The 20,044-nt window shown below is 39.3% G+C and overlaps 1 protein-coding gene across 4 annotated transcripts in view; it reads left to right on the top strand.

Moving 5' to 3' along the window:
* The window catches only part of CIITA (class II major histocompatibility complex transactivator), a 34,199-nt gene that overhangs the window by 6,371 nt on the left and 7,784 nt on the right, over positions 1–20,044 (top strand). For all 4 annotated transcript variants that reach the window (XM_040574663.1, XM_040574666.1, XM_040574667.1 and 1 more), the window contains 13 exons: positions 2,977–3,120; positions 5,493–5,621; positions 6,050–6,109; positions 7,457–7,540; positions 8,155–8,214; positions 10,638–10,787; positions 12,019–12,162; positions 14,447–14,512; positions 14,964–16,671; positions 16,783–16,953; positions 17,056–17,127; positions 18,466–18,546; positions 19,950–20,042. In XM_040574663.1, coding sequence (XP_040430597.1) covers positions 2,977–3,120; positions 5,493–5,621; positions 6,050–6,109; positions 7,457–7,540; positions 8,155–8,214; positions 10,638–10,787; positions 12,019–12,162; positions 14,447–14,512; positions 14,964–16,671; positions 16,783–16,953; positions 17,056–17,127; positions 18,466–18,546; positions 19,950–20,042 — 2,962 coding nt within the window. The remainder of the gene's footprint in view (positions 1–2,976; positions 3,121–5,492; positions 5,622–6,049; positions 6,110–7,456; positions 7,541–8,154; positions 8,215–10,637; positions 10,788–12,018; positions 12,163–14,446; positions 14,513–14,963; positions 16,672–16,782; positions 16,954–17,055; positions 17,128–18,465; positions 18,547–19,949; positions 20,043–20,044) is intronic.

Raw genomic sequence — 20,044 nt, 5'->3', positions numbered from 1 at the left:
AACAACCAAGATAGTGTCCGAGCGATAGAGAACATATTCCCCTGTGATCTCAGACAGTGGGCTGCTGGATTCAGTGGGTTGCAGTGAGAAAAAAGGGGAAGCCATGGGAAAGCAATTGCTGTTGTAAACGTGCTTAGTAATGTCAGGTTTCATTTTCTGTGCTTCAGTTCCAACCCTCAGCCAAACACTCGCTGTCCCTGGGGCACAATCCTGTTTGCCTCTGTCACTCTTGTTACGTAGAAATCTTTCCAAAACTCCTTTCTTTTTCCCTGCAGCCTTGGACAAACTGCTATTAGTGGTCCCACCATCATTTTAACACAGCAGCACAGCTGCTGATAAGAATTTCTTGGTTCAGCTAAAGAAAGAAATTACAGCATCCAAAATCCAGTGTAGTCAATAGAAAGGCAGCTGCGTGTACATTTGTGTCAAGCCCAATGCAATGAAGCAATGAATGCAATGAAAAAAAAAAGAGGGTAAACTGAAGCAAAAAAGAGAAATATTTAAGTTTTTCATTTTTAAAAGAGTAGCAGTCTTCATTCTTCCCTAGGTAGAAGGCTACATTTCTCTCACTCCTGTGCTGCTGGGTTATAGTACCTCTTAGTTTTTAATTTTCACCTCTCTAGCTGGTGGAAGTCTCTAGAATTCCTCTTGGCTGCTTCCTGACTTCTTGACCTCGTAATGCAAAACATTGTGCATTACTTATATATTTAACCACACGGAAATGCCATTGAAAGAAAGCTTTAAAATAACAAAAGCTCTTATGATTATGAGTTAAATAAAACTTTTCATTTCCATGAAGACTAAGAAGGCCTACTTAGTCTTTATCCATAGGACTTGCCCTTTTCTTCATCTGCTGTAATCAAGCACTTTACTAATTGCTGAACTTGGAAGGAGTAATGAATTTGTTTGTCTTGCATTCCCTTTACAGCTTCACAGGATCACAGAATGGTTAAGGTTGGAGAGGATCTCTGGAGGTCATCTGCTCCAACCCTGCTACTCAGGCAGGGCCACCTGGAGCAGGTCACCCAGGACCATGAAACTTATGAGTTTCTGCTAATTAGTTCTCTGTCTCTAACCCCAAAATCATATTGAATCAGAGGTAATGCTTCAACAGCGTTATTCACAGTGTGGAAACCTGGTATTCTGAAAAGCCTGACTGTGTTTATATTTTCTGTTAATTCAACACAGAATGTGGCAATGTAAAATGCAGCAGCAAATTGAAAATTTGCCACATTCCTGGTTCTCACAAAGGTTTGTCAACTTCTGCTTTCCGTTTATAGCAGGGCAGGCAATAACTTCAAAATTTTGTGATGTTGGTAATGTAATGAGGCCACACAACATGAAAAAGGAGAACTACCTGACTGTAGGTCACTCCTACATGTGGGGCCTCACTACGTCCACTGCCTGTCCTAAGGTTTGGCTCTAGATTCTGGTGTCTTCCCTGGCAGGATGCAGAGAGGTCCATTTCCAAGCTCTATAAAGGGACAACCCCACATAGGGCTGCGGGAGGAATGAGGATTAGTTCATAACAAAGCAGATTGTGGCAGTGTGACTAGGTCTGGCTGTTTCCTTTTGTCAGAGCTGTATTTATTTTTGCTGTTGCAGGTAGACTTGATGGTCTAGCAGGTTGCTCCACATTTGCCACCTTAGCAAAGTAGATGTGTGCAATCAGGGACGTCAATGGCATTCTACTAAAGGCAGAATATTTGAGAACTGTATTATAAATATCCTTCATTGCAAAACATGGTTCTTGATGCCAATCTGAAACTTCGCATGGTTGCAGTTTGTGGCCATTTTAACAGAATACCGACTGGAAAATTTGCCTGTTGTCCGTTTCACGTTGGCATCTGGGTATTATGGTGGAGTTAATGACTGGGATCATCAGCCCAGGTAGCATTCATATCAAGGATCTGTAAACACTGAAAAGCCAATATTTGTTTTGGAAATAGTTTGATAAAGATGATGAATAACCAACATGTACAGTTATTACACTACTTACGGAATACCTAGGAGGAGTGTTCGAGTTTATTCTGGTGCCTCCTGCAGTAACTGGAAGTAATAGAAGAAAATGAAGTGGAGGAAGAGAGAAACTTTATCAAAAAATATAGCTGCAGCAACCTAAGCAGTTCTTAGCCCATATAAACACTGGTGGCTGCAGCAGGGAGCATGTTAGAGCAGTGAGAATTGTCTGGGTTCTGTATGGTACTCTGAAACACTATAGCAATTCTTAGCTCATGAGTAAGTACTCACATGAGTTCTGGAGATGTATGTAGTATGAATAATTTTTTGTCTGGTGCCAACAGATATTGATAAGTTTGGAAAGAAAATGGATTTTAAAATAACTGTGATAAATTCCACAGTTGCAGTGAATGCCCTGTTAACAGAAATGAATTCTCAAGTTGACCATACACAATCAGCCATAAGGTCTGGGGAAGAATTCTATGAAGCAACTGTTCAATCTTTTACTGTTCTTAGTTGTGCTGAGGAGATGTCTCCTAGTGCTACCTGCAGGTCTCAGGAACTGGGATATAGCATCCCAGCCAGAAGCTGCTGACCCTAAGAAGAAATTATCATACCAGTACAGAATAGGATTCTTTTTCCATCATCTTCACTGCAGTCTTCTCATTCCCCCAGTACCTGCGGAGTCTGTGCTTGCATCGCTTATATACTGATGAATTTACAGAAGTTATAATTTATTCCCAGGAGCTTTAGGCCCAGATGGTCAGACTGCAGTACCTCACTCCCCTGATTTGTGTAAAAAATGGAAAGGTCTCATTGCAAGCTGCATCTGGATCTATGATTTTAAGTAATTCAGCGTTATAACTCAGCTCAAGGCTTTTTTAGCAGTACCAGTTCCACAGCATTAAGATTTTAATGCCTTGTGGTCAACAGAAAGCCACAGCAGCAGACTTGTAATTCTGGTTGACAGAAGCGTTGACTTTCATCATAGCTAACTGTTTTGTGATTTGATTTCAGACAGCAAGAGACAAATCATGGATTCAGCATTGGTGTGTGAAAATGGCTATCTTGACTTGCTGCACAGTGACATCGATCCAGTGCATCTGTTTACTCTCTTAGACCCTAAGTCATCTGGAAATGAAGAGGGTGACTTGTTTGCAGGTTAGTAATACACTAAAAAGCCCTTGAATAGTTTAGCTGTCATGCTGTAAGTCACTGCCATCTCCTCTAGATTAAGTAGCCATCTAATGGCAGTTTATCGTGGTGGCTGGACTAAATTCAACACACACTTGGTTTTACAATATGATAACTTTGTGACTATCTGTATATAAAATAGCGACTCCTTCCATAAATTACCATGTATTTAAAGCCAAGCACAAGGTGCTGCACCCCAGTTGGGGCGATTCCAACCATCAGTACAGACTGGGAGATGAATGGATGGAGAGCCTCCCTGTGGAAAGGTACTTGGTGGATTGGTGGATTAAAAACTTCACGTGAGCTAGCAATGTGCACTTGCAGCCCAGAATGTCAGTCGCATCCTGGGCTGCATCAAAAAAGTGCGGCCAGAAGGCTGAGGGAGGGGATTCTCCACCTTTGCTCCACCCTTGTGAGATCCCATGTGGAGTACTATGTTCAGATCTGGTGTCCCCAGCACAAGAAAGACACAGGACTGTTAGAGTGGGTCCAGAGGAGGGTGACAAAGATGATCTGAGGGCTGGAGCACCTCTCCTAAGAAGAGAGGCTGAAAGAGTTGGGGTTGTTTAGCCTAGAGAAGAGAAGGCTCTGGGGAGACCTTATAGCAGCCTTCCAAAATATAAAGGGGGCCTACAAGAAAGATCGGTAGAGACTCTTTACCAGGGTGTGTAGTGATGCAACAAGGGGAAACAGTTTTAAACAGTTTTAAACTAAAAGAGAGTAGATATAGATTAGATATAATGAAGAAATTCTTCACTATGAGGGTAGTGAGGCACTGGAACAGCTTGCCCGGAGAAGCTGTGGATGCCCCATCCCTGGCAGTGTTCAAGGCCAGGTTGGATGGGACTTGGAGCAACCTGGTCAGGTGGGAGGTGTCCCTGCCCATGGCAGGGGTTGGAACTGGGTGATCATAGAATCATAGAATATTCCAATTGGAAGGAACCCACAAGGATCCTTGAGTCCAACTCATAGTTCCACAGAGGACTACCTAAAAGTTAAACAGTGATCTTTTAAGATCCCATTCTATGATACTAGGAAGCCAAGCTAGCAAGCTAACTGCAAGCAAGCTAGCATTTCATTTCCAACTCAGATCCTAAGGCACCAACACAATAGATGTGCATTAGAAGATACTGTTTTAGAGCTTTTGAGAGCACAGACCAATAATTTCTTTATTCTGTGATGGAGAAAGCAGAAAGACCAGGGTGGAAAGGTGGTCGTTCCTTACATAGAAGTTGCTACAGCTAAGCAGGTTAGAAGGTTGGCCTCGGCTTTCAAATTCTGCTCTTGAGTTGGTGTGGACATTGTAGAATGTCTGTTCTCCATGAGTTTGTTGGCATAAAGGTATGAGAGTGTGTCTATGCTGCTGACTGTGTTGTAGAGCAATAGCTGAGCTTATTTGAAACAAATGAGCTGGACTATGGGTTGAGAATGGCAATAAAAGAAGAACACAAGTTAGTGTATACCAGATATGAAGTCCTATAGTTATGTGTCAGATAGGCATAAAAAGTTACCAAATTTGAGTGATATCATTTCACATCCTCGTTGCTTTCCTGAGTGACCAGTGTCAGCAGGTGCATGTGCAAATCAATGCAAAACGGAGCACCAGAATCCGGAATCATCTTTGTAATTAATTATTTTCCAGTTTGAGTTTTGCTCTCTCAACTTCTATTACTAACATCTGCAGGAGTTTTTCTGCACTGCCATGGCCTCACTTGCTCAGTGACTGAAAGTAGGTTGAAGTAGGGATAAAGGACTAACTCTTACTACACCAGAGATGTTTCATTGATTTGAATACTTCCGAGCCTTCCCATTGTCTGAGAAGACATGGATAAATTAAACAGTGTCAAGACATCGCCCAGGTTATGGGAAGTAGGACATCTCCATTGTTAAGGTGCTAATATAGTCCCTGACATGCTTTTTGTCTTGGCCAACCGGCATTTTCCCAGGCAATTTCTAGCTGCAGAGCTGTGGCTAGCATGGACCCAGAAATACTCTGAAGAGGGAATTTGGATGGTATCACCACATGCTGAAGAGTAAAGAGGTTTAATAGTATGGATGAGTCCAGGCCATGTCTATAGGCCTTAGTGTCATGGAATGGGTTCTGAAACATTTTTATTTACTAGGAGAGGTGGATCCTCAGAGTTTAACAAAAGTGTTGGCTTCTGGGTAACTAAGTTTACTGAGAGTTCAGTTCTGTTCTTAGGTAGCCAACATGCACCAAAAAGCCAAAGCCATATGCTGAAGCACTAAATCTGCATTTTCTGCATGTCCTGCTTTCTGTTATTTTTCTTTGGCTATGGTATTCATTGAACCCAATGCTAACTCCTTTCTCATTCTAGATTCTGAAATTGATGCCAACAGCTATGATCAGTTGAATAGTATGGATTTCCTGTGTACAGTGGAAAATGATGAAAATGGGGATGAATTATATCTCTCTTCCAATGCCAGAGAAGCTTATGCTAGAATAGGTATGAAAACTTTTTTTTTTTTAAATGCTTGGTGTCAACATGGTCATTATTTTCTACTTACTTGTTATATCTATTTCTTACAAATTCTATTTTTGCTCTAAAGTGGTGGCATATATTCAAGTGCCCTCATGCACGGTAAGTCTAACCGTGGTACCTAAACCTGTGAGTTGTGAGGAAACATGCACAACAGTTTGTGGTTGTCAGGGGAAAATCTCTCTATTAATGGCTCCTTCTGCTTAACACTTCCTGTCTCCACTTCTTCTTTCTCATGTTCTTTGTTTCCTGAGCAACGATTTACAAGAAAAACTTAATTTAACTCTTTAATTTCACTTATACTGGAGAATTCTGTTAATGAAGTAAACCTACAATAGTTTTGTTGTGCAATTTACTGTGATGTTACTGTGTTCCTTTTTTTCTTTTTTTGGTAGCTGAATTAGCAGAATATGTGCTCAAAGATCAGCAGGAGAAGCAGGTGGAAGACACTTTTGGTAAGATTTATGTGAATAAGATGAATTTTCTCCATGACAGTGTTCTGGCTAACATCTTACATTGTTTCTCATCTCCACAATCAGAATACCAGTAGGGTTTCTATCACCTGGTATCCTCTTTCACCTCCCTCCTTCTTCCACCTGGGAACTGTGTCCTGAAAAACTCTGAGGATTTTCTGTATTTTGAAGGATTTTCTCAAAGAGAGCAGTTGTATCTCTGACCAAGTTGCAGGTCACCTCATCAAAGCAATAGTGTATGCACTGCTTGACTGCCTAGTGCTATATAAGCTCTCAAGCAGCATCGGACTTATTCTGAGCACTTGACACATATTGACATGTATTCATTAAGCCTGAGCCACCAAGAGTACTTATCATGCATACAAATGCAGTTCATGCACCCTTATTTCTGTCCAGGATGCACAAAGTTGCCTGAGAAGGCATGTCAGATTTTACTTCTCTCCCTGATCAATGCAGCGATGGTATAATATACATGTAGTAAATAATTTCTTCATATCAGTGCTTAACCAGAGATAATCACTTGGCTTGATGTACAAAATCATTGTTTTGGCTGTGGTGCAGCTGTTTGCTACTTTAGAGTATATATATTAATGTGTGGCTGCTGGGAAATCTGTAGATTGAGAAAGATTCACTCAATATCTGCACATCCTCTTTTATACTTGGGGAAAGTAATTTGGAATAACTTACTAAAGGTAATACCATATGTAGGACAATTAATTCTGGTTACAAGAAACCTATGTGACTTAAATGCTTTTTACTGCTCCCTGGTGTGTTTAGAATTTGGGAGGTTGGTTACACCGAATGGCAATATTCATATTTATCTTAGAGGAAATGAGATACAACATGAGTATTTATGTCTTTGCCTGTAGAAGACCGGTATAGATAACTTCACAGTTCTTACAACACAAAATATATAAATGGTTCAGAACCTTTTACTCTACATCTAAAGGAACTAATCCTTTTCGTATACAAAATGAGCAAGTAACTTCAGTAATACTGAGATCACACAAAAAATATATCTGTGAATCAGCTGTGATGTTTAATCCTTTGCTTGTCATTAGAGCATTGAGAAGTACTTGTGTATTAGTAGCCACTGAATTTGCCACAGTAGATTAATGTCACACAGTGAGAGAGTCTGGCCAAAGTTCTGAGGGCTTTCCAAATTGTACAGATTTAGATACATTTTACTGCATGATTTTTGGTTTCCATCTTTTATTTGGAGCATGTTTCATTGTTGCTTTCTGGTAGTGTCTTTCTCTTCCTTTCACTTCCTCCTGGAATATTTCTAGGAGAACAAAGGTTGACATTTGCAATATTTCATCTTTTTAGCAGGGAGCCTTATTTTGGATGAAATGACTGCTGAAAACGCTGAGATATTTACTGATGTAAAGATGCAGAAATGTCACAAAAGAAGTAAGTAAAAAACGGTGACAGCTTGAAAGTCTGTAGTGTTTGGATTCTGAATATGCATTAGGGTACTTTGGTTTTAAAAGCAGCCTCACTATATTCCTCCTATAGTTCTTCACTGATATAAGCAGATGTGCTTCCTCTGACTTTGTTTATCCTCTATGGGCTGGAAGTGAAATCTCCCCCCCAGCACATTCTTCATAATTTGCAGAATTTGTTGTCCTTTAACATGACATTGTGTTACATTTCTTCCCCCCTTTTTTTTTGTCATCCATGTGACGATGTTAATTTTGTTTTCAGTATATCTATAGCTTAGCAAGCATTAGTTGAACTATTCCCTTTTTAACAGCAAGAACTGCAAAAATGTTTGATTACTGGTAAAAAATAAAAATAAAAAAATCTGAAGCCCAATTCAAACTTCGGTATTGTAGTAAAATAATATAAGACTATTCACATTTGTGTTTAATACATTGGACTCATGCAGTTCTGAAATAGCTGAATTGAAACTGCTAGCATCTCCTTCTACTTTAGAAAGTCAAAATAAGTTTCCACAATGGACGCTTAAAAATGACAAACTGGATTCCATTTCTGTCACTTACTATCACGTTTTTTTCTTTCAGCATTTTTAGGCTCCGTAGAGAGTTGTGCTGATGTTTCAGAACCCAAATACAAGAAAATTGGTAAGATATTGGCTGAACAGGAAAAGGTTATTGAACATACATTGTCTTTTGTTCCATAGCGCCTTCCTCTGTTAAATGTTGTAGCTCTATCTTCTAGAGAAAGTCTGTTCTCATAGATTTGATGATGTAACACAGAGGTGCATTTTCATGTTTCAGTGCTTCCAGTAGGGTAGAAATAACTGTAGAATCATATACTTCTTATTATACACCTCAGTCTAATTCATGATGCAAGAAATCAATGATCTCTTATCAGTAGGTATTAAGATGTGCATTTTAGGACTGGTTACAGTCCTGTGGCCTGGAGACAGAAGGATCCTTACACCTCGAAAGCACAGATCTCTTTTGGGCAATAGGAAAATGACGTCCTCTGTATCAACAGAGACACAGCTGAACTCCTCTAAACTCACCTGAGGGCAGAAAGCAGACCAGTGGCAATCTTCATAACTTATCATGTACACTTTTTGTTTATGATGGGTTATGTGACAACAAAAGAGGATCAAAACCAGGAAATGCCAAACTATGGCTTAAGTGTGACACCTTCCAAACGTCCAGTGAAACATCCTAGTAAAAATAACAGTGAAGGAACTGCTTCTTGGCCCAGTCCATATTCTACAGTCCTTTACACCAAAGTAAGAATTTGGAGAAAGGGAAATTTCTAGGTGTTGCATGCTCTCAGACCATCCACAAGGCAGTAGCTGTGGCCAGCACACAGGCTGTAACTTGTTCCCCAGAGTAAACGAGTGTTCAAGTTCTTACCCAGCTGTAGGCTAAATGAGCATCTCAGACACAGCTAACGCAGCAAAATACTCTTTCAAAAAATGTGAGATCAATTACCTCTGGATGAAGGTATACTGTGCTTTGAAGTGCTATATGCATCCTTCTATGCTAGTGTGTTTCCCAGGCTTCCTGAGAGGAGCTCTGACTGCACCAAACTCAGTGTCCTTGTATGTGTCGGGACAGATAGCCAAAAGCACCTTGCCACCTAGAGAGCCATCAAGAGAGAGCTTGGATCCTGGTACTGCACCTCAGCACAACTGAGGCCTGCAATTTCTAAGTACTGGCTTAATCTGGACAAAAGTCACAGCCAGGGCACATACAGGGCACGTATAGCCAGGGGACTGTGACCCAAACTGATTTTTCCAGTGTTCATGCAGATTTCTGGCAAGAGATTGAGCAGAATCAGCTGGATGGATTTGGAAAGGTAAACAGACTTCCTCATGAACTGGTCCTTGCTGGTTTTAGGTTATTCAGATGCAGTTAAATTTCTAGGCAATTAGTAGGCATTAAAGGCAGATTATCACCTATCTGTTTAAATTCCTTTACAGATTTGGCACTTTTTAAAGCTTACGTTTATGCCATGCTAACAAAGCGAGTTTTGATAGGGAAATGGCACATCAGTTCCTCATTAAAATAAATAAATAAAGCGAGCATAAAACACCTGATCAAAAGGGCTTGCATTCTAGTCTGTGGTGTACAGTCGTGGCAGAGCTAACGTACTTTGTAAAGCTTCACCTACCCTTTTTCAGAAAGTGCTGAGAATACTGTCACTCTCTTCACTTTAACTGACCCAATAAAGGTGCTGGTGGAAGGAATAAATACAGATGACAGTGTAAGTACTGAAGACAAAAAAAGCTTATTGACGGAAATTTGAGCTACACAACAAAATCAGAATTATCTTCCCTATTACAAAATGAGTGTCACTGTATGATCTTGCAAAGGCAAACAGATTCTCTCTTCAAAAAAGAATGTCTCTACAGTGAAGAGGATATTGTGGGCTAAGGTTCAGTAATAAGCTCAAGGTAATAAGTAAGTAATTCAGTAATAAGCCCAAAGGAATTGAACTAAATTAAACTTCAGATTGGCCCAATCCTTTGTGGCTAGGTGGAGCTATAACAGTACTTGATCTTTTCTATCTTAGTAACGCAGTGGTTCTCGGATAGGAAATTATGTGGGAATTTTATGTGCTTATTTACACACAAACCAAAAAGCACCTTTAAAAGTTTGTTTATATATAGACTACAGTAAAAAACCAGAGATTTCTATAATAACACATCAGTTTCTGATAGACAATGTAAAAACATCCTACCCAGACTAGAGGTTTGTAGCTCTTGACAAACCATTAGACCACAAGAAGTGATTAAATATAGACTTGATTGTTGCTGCTAGACAGGCAGCAACACAACCAGCTTTGAGAATAAGGGTGTGGCAACACCAGGGAAACCAGCAGACCAGTTCAAAGCAAAGAAGTATATCTCAATTGATATATAAGAAACTTTCACTAAGCAGATGAAATCACGCACTACATGTAAGCCTCCCTTCCCATTTGACCTCTTCTTGAAAGACCTCTCCTTTGGCCCACTTAGCTGCTAGCCATAAAATAACTTTCTCCATTTGTTTTTGTCTCCTGTTTTCTTTTTTCCAAGTGGATGCCCCTGCAGTGTCTACAAGGAATGGCAGTTTCTTGGCTATGCCTCTCAACAGCCATCCAGCTAGCTCCACCTCGCTAACTCACCAGCACATGTCCTTTTCTGTTCCCGCTATCAATGCACTGGGAAGAAGTTTTGTAATTCCTGGTATGTACAGGACAGCTATACCTGTGCACTCTTATACAGCGTGATTTTTTTCTATCTTATAAGTCCAGTTGTTGACCATGAACAATGGTGGGGAAAAAACAAATATGGCAGCCATTTCAATCTAGCACTTAAAACTGCTCCCACTAAGACAATGAAAATATTTAAGGGAAATTTGAAGTGCATTGCCATAATGAAATAGAATGAATCTTCCATTTAATTGTTGAAATACTGTTTGATAAAAAAAAAGAGAACAGTTATTTAATGTACGCTAATCTAAATAATTATCTATTGGTCTTAAGAATATGAAATCACAAAATTTTCATGAATAAACTTGTGTTTAGTTTCAATTTCTTCCTCATTCAGGTGTTTGTAAAGGGCTGCTAGGTAATTATATTTGAAGTGATATATACTATTAGTGTATTTGCAGTAGTAGAGCAAAATCTAGTGTGGAATTTCGTTCACAAAAAGCAAGTACTAATCCAAGTGATGGGCTGTATAGTCACCTTGTTTTGATCATGTTGTGTAGTAGAGGGTGTGCAGGGTACACTGGCAAGTGCTCAAGACAAAGACTCACAGTCCAATAGCCTTTGCTGTTAAATCTGTGCTGGAAAGGAATCAAAAACAATTGCATACGTTGGAAGTCTTGGAGTATCTGAAGCTAGCTGAGGCAGCACAAAGTAGCATAAGAAATTGTGTAACACCCACAGAAACTCGGGGCTATGGGTGATTGAGTTGCAAGCACTCCATCGTGAAAAAATTCCCTGGTGCAAGTTCAGAAGGAGAATGCTTGCTAGCTGCTTGTACATTTGTGTTGTACAATTCTGTGAGAAAAATAGTGCAAAGAATGGTAAAAATGAATTCAGGTATGTAGTGGATACGTACATTTTGTACACGTTTTCTCTTCTGGAGGATCTGTGGTCCATACATATACAGACTTTGCCCTGAGTACTGTGCCTTATATTAACAGACTTTGGTTTTCGACTGTCAAAACACAATGGTCACTAAAAGGTGGGTAATCCTTTATATTTCCCATTCATCATCCTTTTAACAGTTTGTTTAATGGATTCTGTGGCCCTCAAGTGATTCTATGAACTCATAAACTCTTAGCTGGGAGTATTTGCCCAGAAGGTACAAGGAAAGATAAGTAGCTTTGAGAAAACCTTTTCTGTTTTTAGAAACTTTTGGAAACAAGGAGTCTTTAAAAACAGGAGAGTAATGATTCTGCTGTCAGTTTCAGGATCTTCAGCACCTTTGATTCCAGAGTGTCTACCCCTTGGCATAGACAAACAAGAGAATATAGACTTTGCAGATCCTGCTCAGCAGAAAAACAATTTTTTAATTGGAAATGCCACATCAAGTATTATAGCATACCCAGGTAAGTACAATAATCTATTATCCACGTAAGTAGACAAAAAGTACTGGAAAGTCACTGCTGCCAACAAGGTGTTAAGCTCCCTCATTTTGGTCACTGGTAGCTGTGATACGCTCAAAACTATAACTTGTTTCTTGCTAGCACTGACTACCTCCACTGAAACAATGGTTTCCCCAAGTTTTCCAGTTAATGTATGTGGTAAGTGTGAAATTAATTTTTATATGTACGGTACTTTGGATTGGAAAAGAGAACACATTCCTTCTACTCAAAGCCAGTTCAAACCCTGCAGGCTTTACTCATGTTGACCTTATTCAGGAGAAGAAAAAATAGAGGCATTTCTTCCTTTGTATTCATCACTGACTGCTTAGTCTAGTAGGCAAAAAATGAGGCAGATAAGGGGTTGTAGAGCTACTGGGTCAGTTATATATTAGTAGCCAATTCAGTTTGCTACAAAGACCAGTCTTATCTGGTTAAAACTATTACAAAAGCCCAATGTGTGTGAGCACAATCAAAACTGGAAGTTGTGCTGGTACTCACTTGTCCTGAGCATCTTAAATGCTCTGTGCTGGAAGCCAGACTGCAGTCAGCTCTTATAGAAGCACCGAAACCAAACTGATGTCTTATTTGACTAAATGATGCAGACGCCTAATACAGAAAGGCTTATAAATAAATGCATATATATATCAGAGTCCTGGTCAGGCTGTAACAGTCCCACTTGTAGCAGACTTTCCCTTGCACTTCCAAGTCTCAGCTTTTAGACCTGGGAGTTTGATTTCAGTGGTTACTCAGCTTCTTACCTCTGTGTATCCCGGTGATTACAGCTACTTGCAGCTTAGTACAAGTGTTTCGTTGCCCTCTGGTGGCTAACACAGCCCATAAGAGCAAAATTTTAAAGTGGGGATTAATAGGCAAATAACCCTAGATGTGGGGAAATACTTGTAAATATTGGATGCTGCTTTGGGGAATAAACAATAATAGTAATTCCGACTGATTTACAGCAGCACAACGTATGTGACTATGTCACAAACCTCAGAATTCCTAATGCAGGAAAAAAAAAAAAAAGCACATAAGATACCAAACCATTACTTTTTTTTTATGTCGTTAACACCTGATTGGTTTGGCCAATGCTGCTTCCCATCTAAATGTCTCATTACAGCTTTTCTTGGTTTTCCATTCTGTTGTTTTTATTAAATGAAATAACTAGTAAAATCAAACACAGGCATATCCCCTCTTTATTTAATATCTTCAGTGGATATTTCTTCTACCAGGAGAGAACTCTCTTATATCAAATGTATTCTTTTACTGGAAGAAGGACTTACTTATCAGAAGTCTGTGGGTGTTTCCTTGCCAGAAGCCCCTCTGACCTCTAACCATTACCCCTGTTGCTGCTGTGCATAATAGGAATTAATTTCCAGATCTCCAAGAGATTAAGCTTTGTACTGTTTCTTGCCAAGTTCTAGATCAAGATGAACCAATTATTATGATAATAAATACACTTGTGCAAATCTAGGGAAATGAGCCTCTTTTTTTCATATCTCTCTTGAATGTGTTTACCACAAGACTATTGGGGAGTTTAGGTTTGTTAGTCTCTGTCCTGCCCCTTCAAAGCCTTTGCTACCAAACATTTTGTCAGAACTGACGCTTTGTCATTAACCATATGTTTGTAGAAAATATGCTTTCTGATAAAATTTCCAGTTTTCTTTGTGTATGGCAGACACTGCTCATCTGATTAAGTGCAAAGGTCTGCAGTAGTTTGAAAACAGCCAAAAAAAAAAAAAAAGAAAAAAGAAAATTGGACAGTGACAGTACTTTGTCAGGAAGAGTGATAGGTAAATTCTGTTACCAACAGTCAAGTTTTTACATGTCACTTATCTGTGACTTTCATACTTAATACCTGCTCATGAGGTATAGAATAACAAAAGGAAGCTCTTACTTTTGATGACATAAAGAAGTCTTATGTGTGAATGTGAATTTATGCACAATGACATTTGAAGAGAACAGTGGATGTCAGCTTGTTATCATTTGTCTTCTGCTTCACACCATTGTGAAGGTGTCATCTTGTTTAGTGTCATACTGCCTGCAACAGTTCATGTCAGCTGAAATGTACACTTTGGAGCCTTTTTTACCTTTCCCATGTAAAAAATAAACAATCATCTCTCTCTGGACAGTACGTGGTTTATATTGTAATGAACTTGAAAATTTGGACTAGTCTTATTGTTATAACTAGTAAAACTGAATCAGTGACCATTTAGGGGTCTTTCTCAAGTGTATTGTTATGTTTCTCCAGGCTTAGAAATGTTCAAAGAAGTCCAAGTTCCTGTAATTCCTTCTGAAGAACCTTTCAAAAGACCAAGTGAGTTTAGATCCCTCGAACTTGAAACTTCCACATTTTTTTGACAAATGTTGCTGTTTTCTTGTCTACAGAAAAGAAACTTGTTGTAGGAATTGTCATTCATAACAATTTGTGAAGGTGTTCCAAGTTGTTGAGCGCAGTTCCTGTTTTTAAGATCTTTGACTTGTTCATCTTTAGACATCTAGCTGTACTTCCTACTTAGGAGGTTAATGTACTCAGCTGTTGCATAGATACCTCCAGAGTGATTCAGATCATAGGTGTAAAGGTGTCTATGGTGCCTGCACTGCCAATTGAAGTACCTGAAGTTACATGGGATAAATCCAGACCTAAATGCTCAATGGGAGCTGATGTATTTCGACCATATCATAATTATGTAATTACACCACTCTGAAACAATGTTGTAGTTTTTGGACTGGCTTCTTCAGTTTGCGTGTTTGTGTTATTTCTCCAGGGTCAGTGGAAGTTTTCTGTACAGCGCTTAAGGATTACTTCGGAGACATATGCAAATCTGTGGCCTTGGAGCGTGAAGTGACTCTTGATCACTTGTTTATTGATGGTACACTCGTGCAAAACCAAATTGAAACCAAGACTGGGAAGAACAGTGTAAAAGCAATGGAAAAGGAGCTGGTAACTTACAGTCTACAATGGAAGGAAAAGGCATCACTTGAAAGAAGCCAAATATTTCAAATCCCAGGAGGTAAAGATTTAGAGACTAAAGTGATTGTGGTGTTGGGAAAAGCAGGAATGGGCAAAAGCATTCTTGTACAGAAGATCTGCCAGGACTGGTCCAATGGAGAGTTTCCTCAGTTTGAATTTCTTTTTTGGTTTGACTGCAAACAAATAAGCTTGCCTGAGAAGTGTTACAGCTTGAAGGATCTGCTTCTTGATTTTTTTGTAAAACCTCAAGAGGGAAGCAAAGAGATCTTTGAGTACATATTGCAAAATCCTGCTAAAGTCCTTCTGGTTTTTGATGGTTTTGAAGGGTTGCATGACCATGAGAATTTTTCTCGTTGCTCAAACAGACAGCCTGACAAAGACTTGTACAGTATAAAGGAGCTGCTTTCAGGACTTATCCAAAAAAAGATACTCAATGGCTGTACTTTATTACTTACAGCAAGACCGAAAGACAAGGTGAACCAGTACGTGTCCAAAGTGGATAAGACTACTGAAATAGTAGGATTCTCTCCTCAGCAGAGAGAATTGTACATAACCAAATACTTTGAAGGATTACCCTACTGTGATAATGCACTGAAATTAATCAAAGAGAGTGAGTACCTGTTTAGTCATTGTTACAGCCCTGTTATGTGTAGATTTGTTTGTTTCCTCTGTGAGACAGTACTTGAAATGGGAGACAAAGGCCTTCCTTCAACTCTTACTACACTTTTCCTGAAATTTGTTCAGCAAAAGATAATACCTATGCAAACAGATGTTACAGCTGTGCAAAATCAAAAGAGCCTTGCTACACTAGCCCGTATAGCCTGGTATCTTGGAGAAAAGCACCAAAGTACCATGAAAAGTGATCTTCTTCCTTCTAAGGAAGTTAAAGAATTTGCTCTGAAGTATGGATTTTTCCTGCCATTTGCATTCCCCAAACATTCAGATACTGAGGAGGAGGAATTTGGGACCACATTCTCCGATTTCGTCATTCAGAATTTCTTAGGTGCGCTTCACCTTATATTAGCAGAAGACGTGAAGGATAAAAGTCTAACAAAGTACCTGTCTTTTCCATCCAAGAAGAAAAAGCCTTATAACTGGTTAGATTTACTGCCTCGATTTTTGGCTGGATTGTTGTTCCTCCAGGATGATGCCTACTTCTGCTCCCTTTCTAATAAGGAAATAAAACAATCAACCAAGAAGCAGAAAACGCTCCTGAAATATATTAGAAGGTTGCAGATAAATGACCTCTGTCCAGAGAGGTTACTCGAGCTTTTACACTGCGTATATGAAACACAATACAATTATCTTTTGCAGCATGTGACCTTAAGGCTCAAGCCAGACCTGTCTTTTCAGGGCATTGTTATTACACCACCAGATGTTCATGTACTGTACTCTACTTTAAAAAGGTCAAGAAAAGAGTTTTCCTTGGATTTGCAAAACAGCAGCATTGACATGCAAGGGCTAAAAGACTTGGTTGGCCTGAAGAATGTGGCATCATTCAGGTTGGTCATTCTTTGTAGATAGAAGGGTCATTCATAGGGCTGCATGTAGATGACACTTACCTGCAACAACAGCAGTTTTATCTGTTGATTTTGTGTTTTATCACTTCACAGGGCCTCCCTTGGTGATACAATCAGGCTATGGAAACACTTAGAACAGACAAAAGACTATGAACTGTTGAAACTGTCAACAGAAAAATTTGTTCTCGATCCCTTAAAGGCAAAGACAATGAAGGACATCAATGACCTTTCAGACCTTGTAGAAATGCAGGAGATGATCAATTGGTAGGCTCATTTATGATCATATTCCCTCTGAACTTATTTTTAATGCACTGTTTTGGTTGCTAAAATATTTCTCATGTTCTTGTTCTACTGTGATTTATTTAGCATGCAAGATGCCTCTGGTTGCAGCAGCTATGAAATTCCTGCCATAAAGAACCTGAGAAAAATAGAGTTTGCGTAAGTGAAATGCTTCTCTCTGTTGATTGACATTTGATTACATTTAAGACTGAGTTATGGATATTGGCTACAGTGTGTAGTTAGTTTATGGTAAAGAATCGAGTAAAACCCACATATTTAGATTTCGTTTGTCTCAACTAGATTTATTAATTTATGGGCAAAACTCAAAATATGCCATTTCTGGATCCTGCAGTGGTACAGATCAACATGGTTCTAACAGTTTTCTTTGATTTTACTGAAATTTACCTCCATATTATCAGATGCAGATCTCATTCCAGTATGCAAAATTTCTTGATTGTGCTATACCTGTGAAATACATTTTCCCCAGAAATGCTCAACTGTTCTATATCTGAGTCTTCTGGCATTAGTTTTCTGCCTATCAGAGCTTAGGCCACGAGAGGAAAAGGTCAGAGAACACCTTCCAAATAAAATCTTTAGCACCATTTTCCTGGAAGAAGGAAGACTGACTTGGAAACAGTGGCTTGAAAAATGAGGTGTATTAATACCTACTTTTTTCACAAACTGTATGCAGCCCCAAATGTAGATCTTTCTACATTCTACTGCCTAAAAGTATCCTGCTGTAGAGTGTGGAGTAATTTGGGCAGAAATTGCACCAGAGCGATGGAAAACTCTCACCAGGTCTTCATCTGTTTCTTGCTCTTTTCTTCTGACCTAGTCTAGAACTATAGTGCTTGGCCTCACTTCTGATTTTATGCTTCTTTCTCTTCTCACTTTCTCTCCTACTTTTCTTTTAATTTATAATTTTGGTTAAAATTCCAGTCCTTTTAATTAGGCTGAACATGTTCTGATACCAAGGAAACTCCCAATGAGATTACTATCTGAAGGACCAATATGATGAACAAATACTTGGAGCTGGAACACTGAAGTTCAGTTTATGCTTTGAGCTGCAGTAGAATGTTAAGATTAAGTTAGTCTGAATTGCCAATAGTTTGAAAAAAATGTGAATATTTTTTCATCTCTGTTATCAAGATTATAATATTTAAAATGAAAGACCTGAAGAAAAAAAAAAAGAACAGAAATACAGGAATCTAAAACAAATGAGAGGAGTCTTGCAGAATAGCAAGTGCATGTGCCACTTCTGTGCAGACCACTTCCGTGCAAACAGCTCTGTTCTATTTGACCTTAGCCTTGCTTGATCCTCATCTGGAGTCTTCAGAGCAGAAGTCCTCCCTGCAGACTGTAGGGAATGGATGCTTCTGAGGAGTGTCAACTAGCTTGCATCTGAAGCTGTAGAGGAAGGACTTTACAGATTTATACCTTTTGCTGTTTCTGAGCATGAAACAACTACTGCACATCTATATATTTATTTTCTTCCAGTCTAGGTCCAGCATACGGCCTTCAGGGATTTCTAAAACTTGTGGAAATTCTGCCATCATTTCCAACACTTCAGCATTTAGAGTGAGTAATGCTAAAGATTAACCTTGCTGATGCTGCTCCTCAGCAGCCTGTGATGGTGGGGGAGCTGATGTACCCAAGAAACACTGTATTTCCAACAGAGATATTTGTTTTGAAGAACAAACTGAACAACGAAAACATTCAGTGATATAACTGCAGAATATGAACTATGGCCCTTCAGCTCTGTTAAGATGCTCGATAGTGGTCCATTTGATAGCCCTTTGGTCACCTCCTTGTGTGTTACTCAGTGATTACTATCTTGTGAGAAAGGTTTCATGCAGTGCCCCACGGCGTGCCCATGGATTTCTGATTTCTTCATACAAGTTCCAAAATGGGCTCCAGCCTCAGACTCCCTTGTAGTGAGGTCTCTGGGGGACTCACTCTCGTGTCTGCCCCAGGAGAGAATGGGTTTCCTACTGAACCAGCAGCAGCGTTGCATTTTGTGTGCCTGTGCTGTGCACCCTCTGGTGTCAATGGGCATCTTCAACTTCTGGTAGCACTTGTAAGAAACTGGGCTTTTGTGGATTTGTTCCACGTAAAAGATATAAAGATAAAAAAAAAAAAAAAAAAGATAACTAGTATCTAGTTTTATTCTTCACATGCATCTTCCTTTACCAGCAGCATCCTTAGAAATAATTTGTTAAGAACTCCAGTTACTATTTATTCTCTCGCATGGCAAACCATCTATTTCTGAATTTTAAGCTGCTTTACACTAGAAACAATTGTAGCAACAATAGCCAGTACTTTGCCATCATACCTGAGGGAAGAGGGCATTCGGTCACAATGGATCAATCTATTGGCCATTTCTCTCTGTTGTATCTGGCCTTTTTATATTTTGGGAAGACAGTAGTGCTCGGAAATTGGAACAAGCCCAATGTATCCTAGTGTTGTCTGTCAATTTGGAAGGGGATTCAGTATCTGAAATTGTGACTACCTAAAACTCTTTCCATCTGGATACCCGAATGAGGAAAAACTTAATTTCTAATGCTTCCTATCGGGAAAGTTGATGTTTAAGCAGGAATTTAGGCATCTGCTGGATTTTGTCAGTTTCATGTTTCTGTGTGCACAGGAAATCTCATTTCAGCATAGCTGGAACACAGCTATTTCATAACCACTTTAATAGTCTTCAGTGTATGGTGGAAGTGAGGCATTAAGTGCTACCATTTGCATATCAAAGGAAATGTATCAAGCCATTCAACTAGTGAAAAAAAAACTCTTAGGCTATAAATTTGAGAAGCAGGAAGCTGCTTATTAGAGAAGCTGGAATTTGTGTGATGGTTCTTGCTGATTGAGGCCACTGCAGAGAAGGAGCTTCTCAAGATATACGGAGTGGTCTCTGAGGTGAATAAACCATGAAAATTTAGATTAAAAGGGAAGCTAATTCTCTCTTTTTTGTCGCCACCCAGCCTTGATGCTCTGAGTGAAAATGGCATAGGAGATGAAGGAGCAAAGAGTCTATCTGAAGTCTTTCCAACACTGAGATCACTGGAAATATTGAAGT

This window comes from Cygnus olor, chromosome 15 (genome assembly GCF_009769625.2).
Source record: "Cygnus olor isolate bCygOlo1 chromosome 15, bCygOlo1.pri.v2, whole genome shotgun sequence".
NCBI lineage: Eukaryota > Metazoa > Chordata > Aves > Anseriformes > Anatidae > Cygnus > Cygnus olor.
The sequence above is the reverse complement of the archived record's forward strand: the minus strand, read 5'-3'. Positions and strand labels throughout refer to the sequence as shown.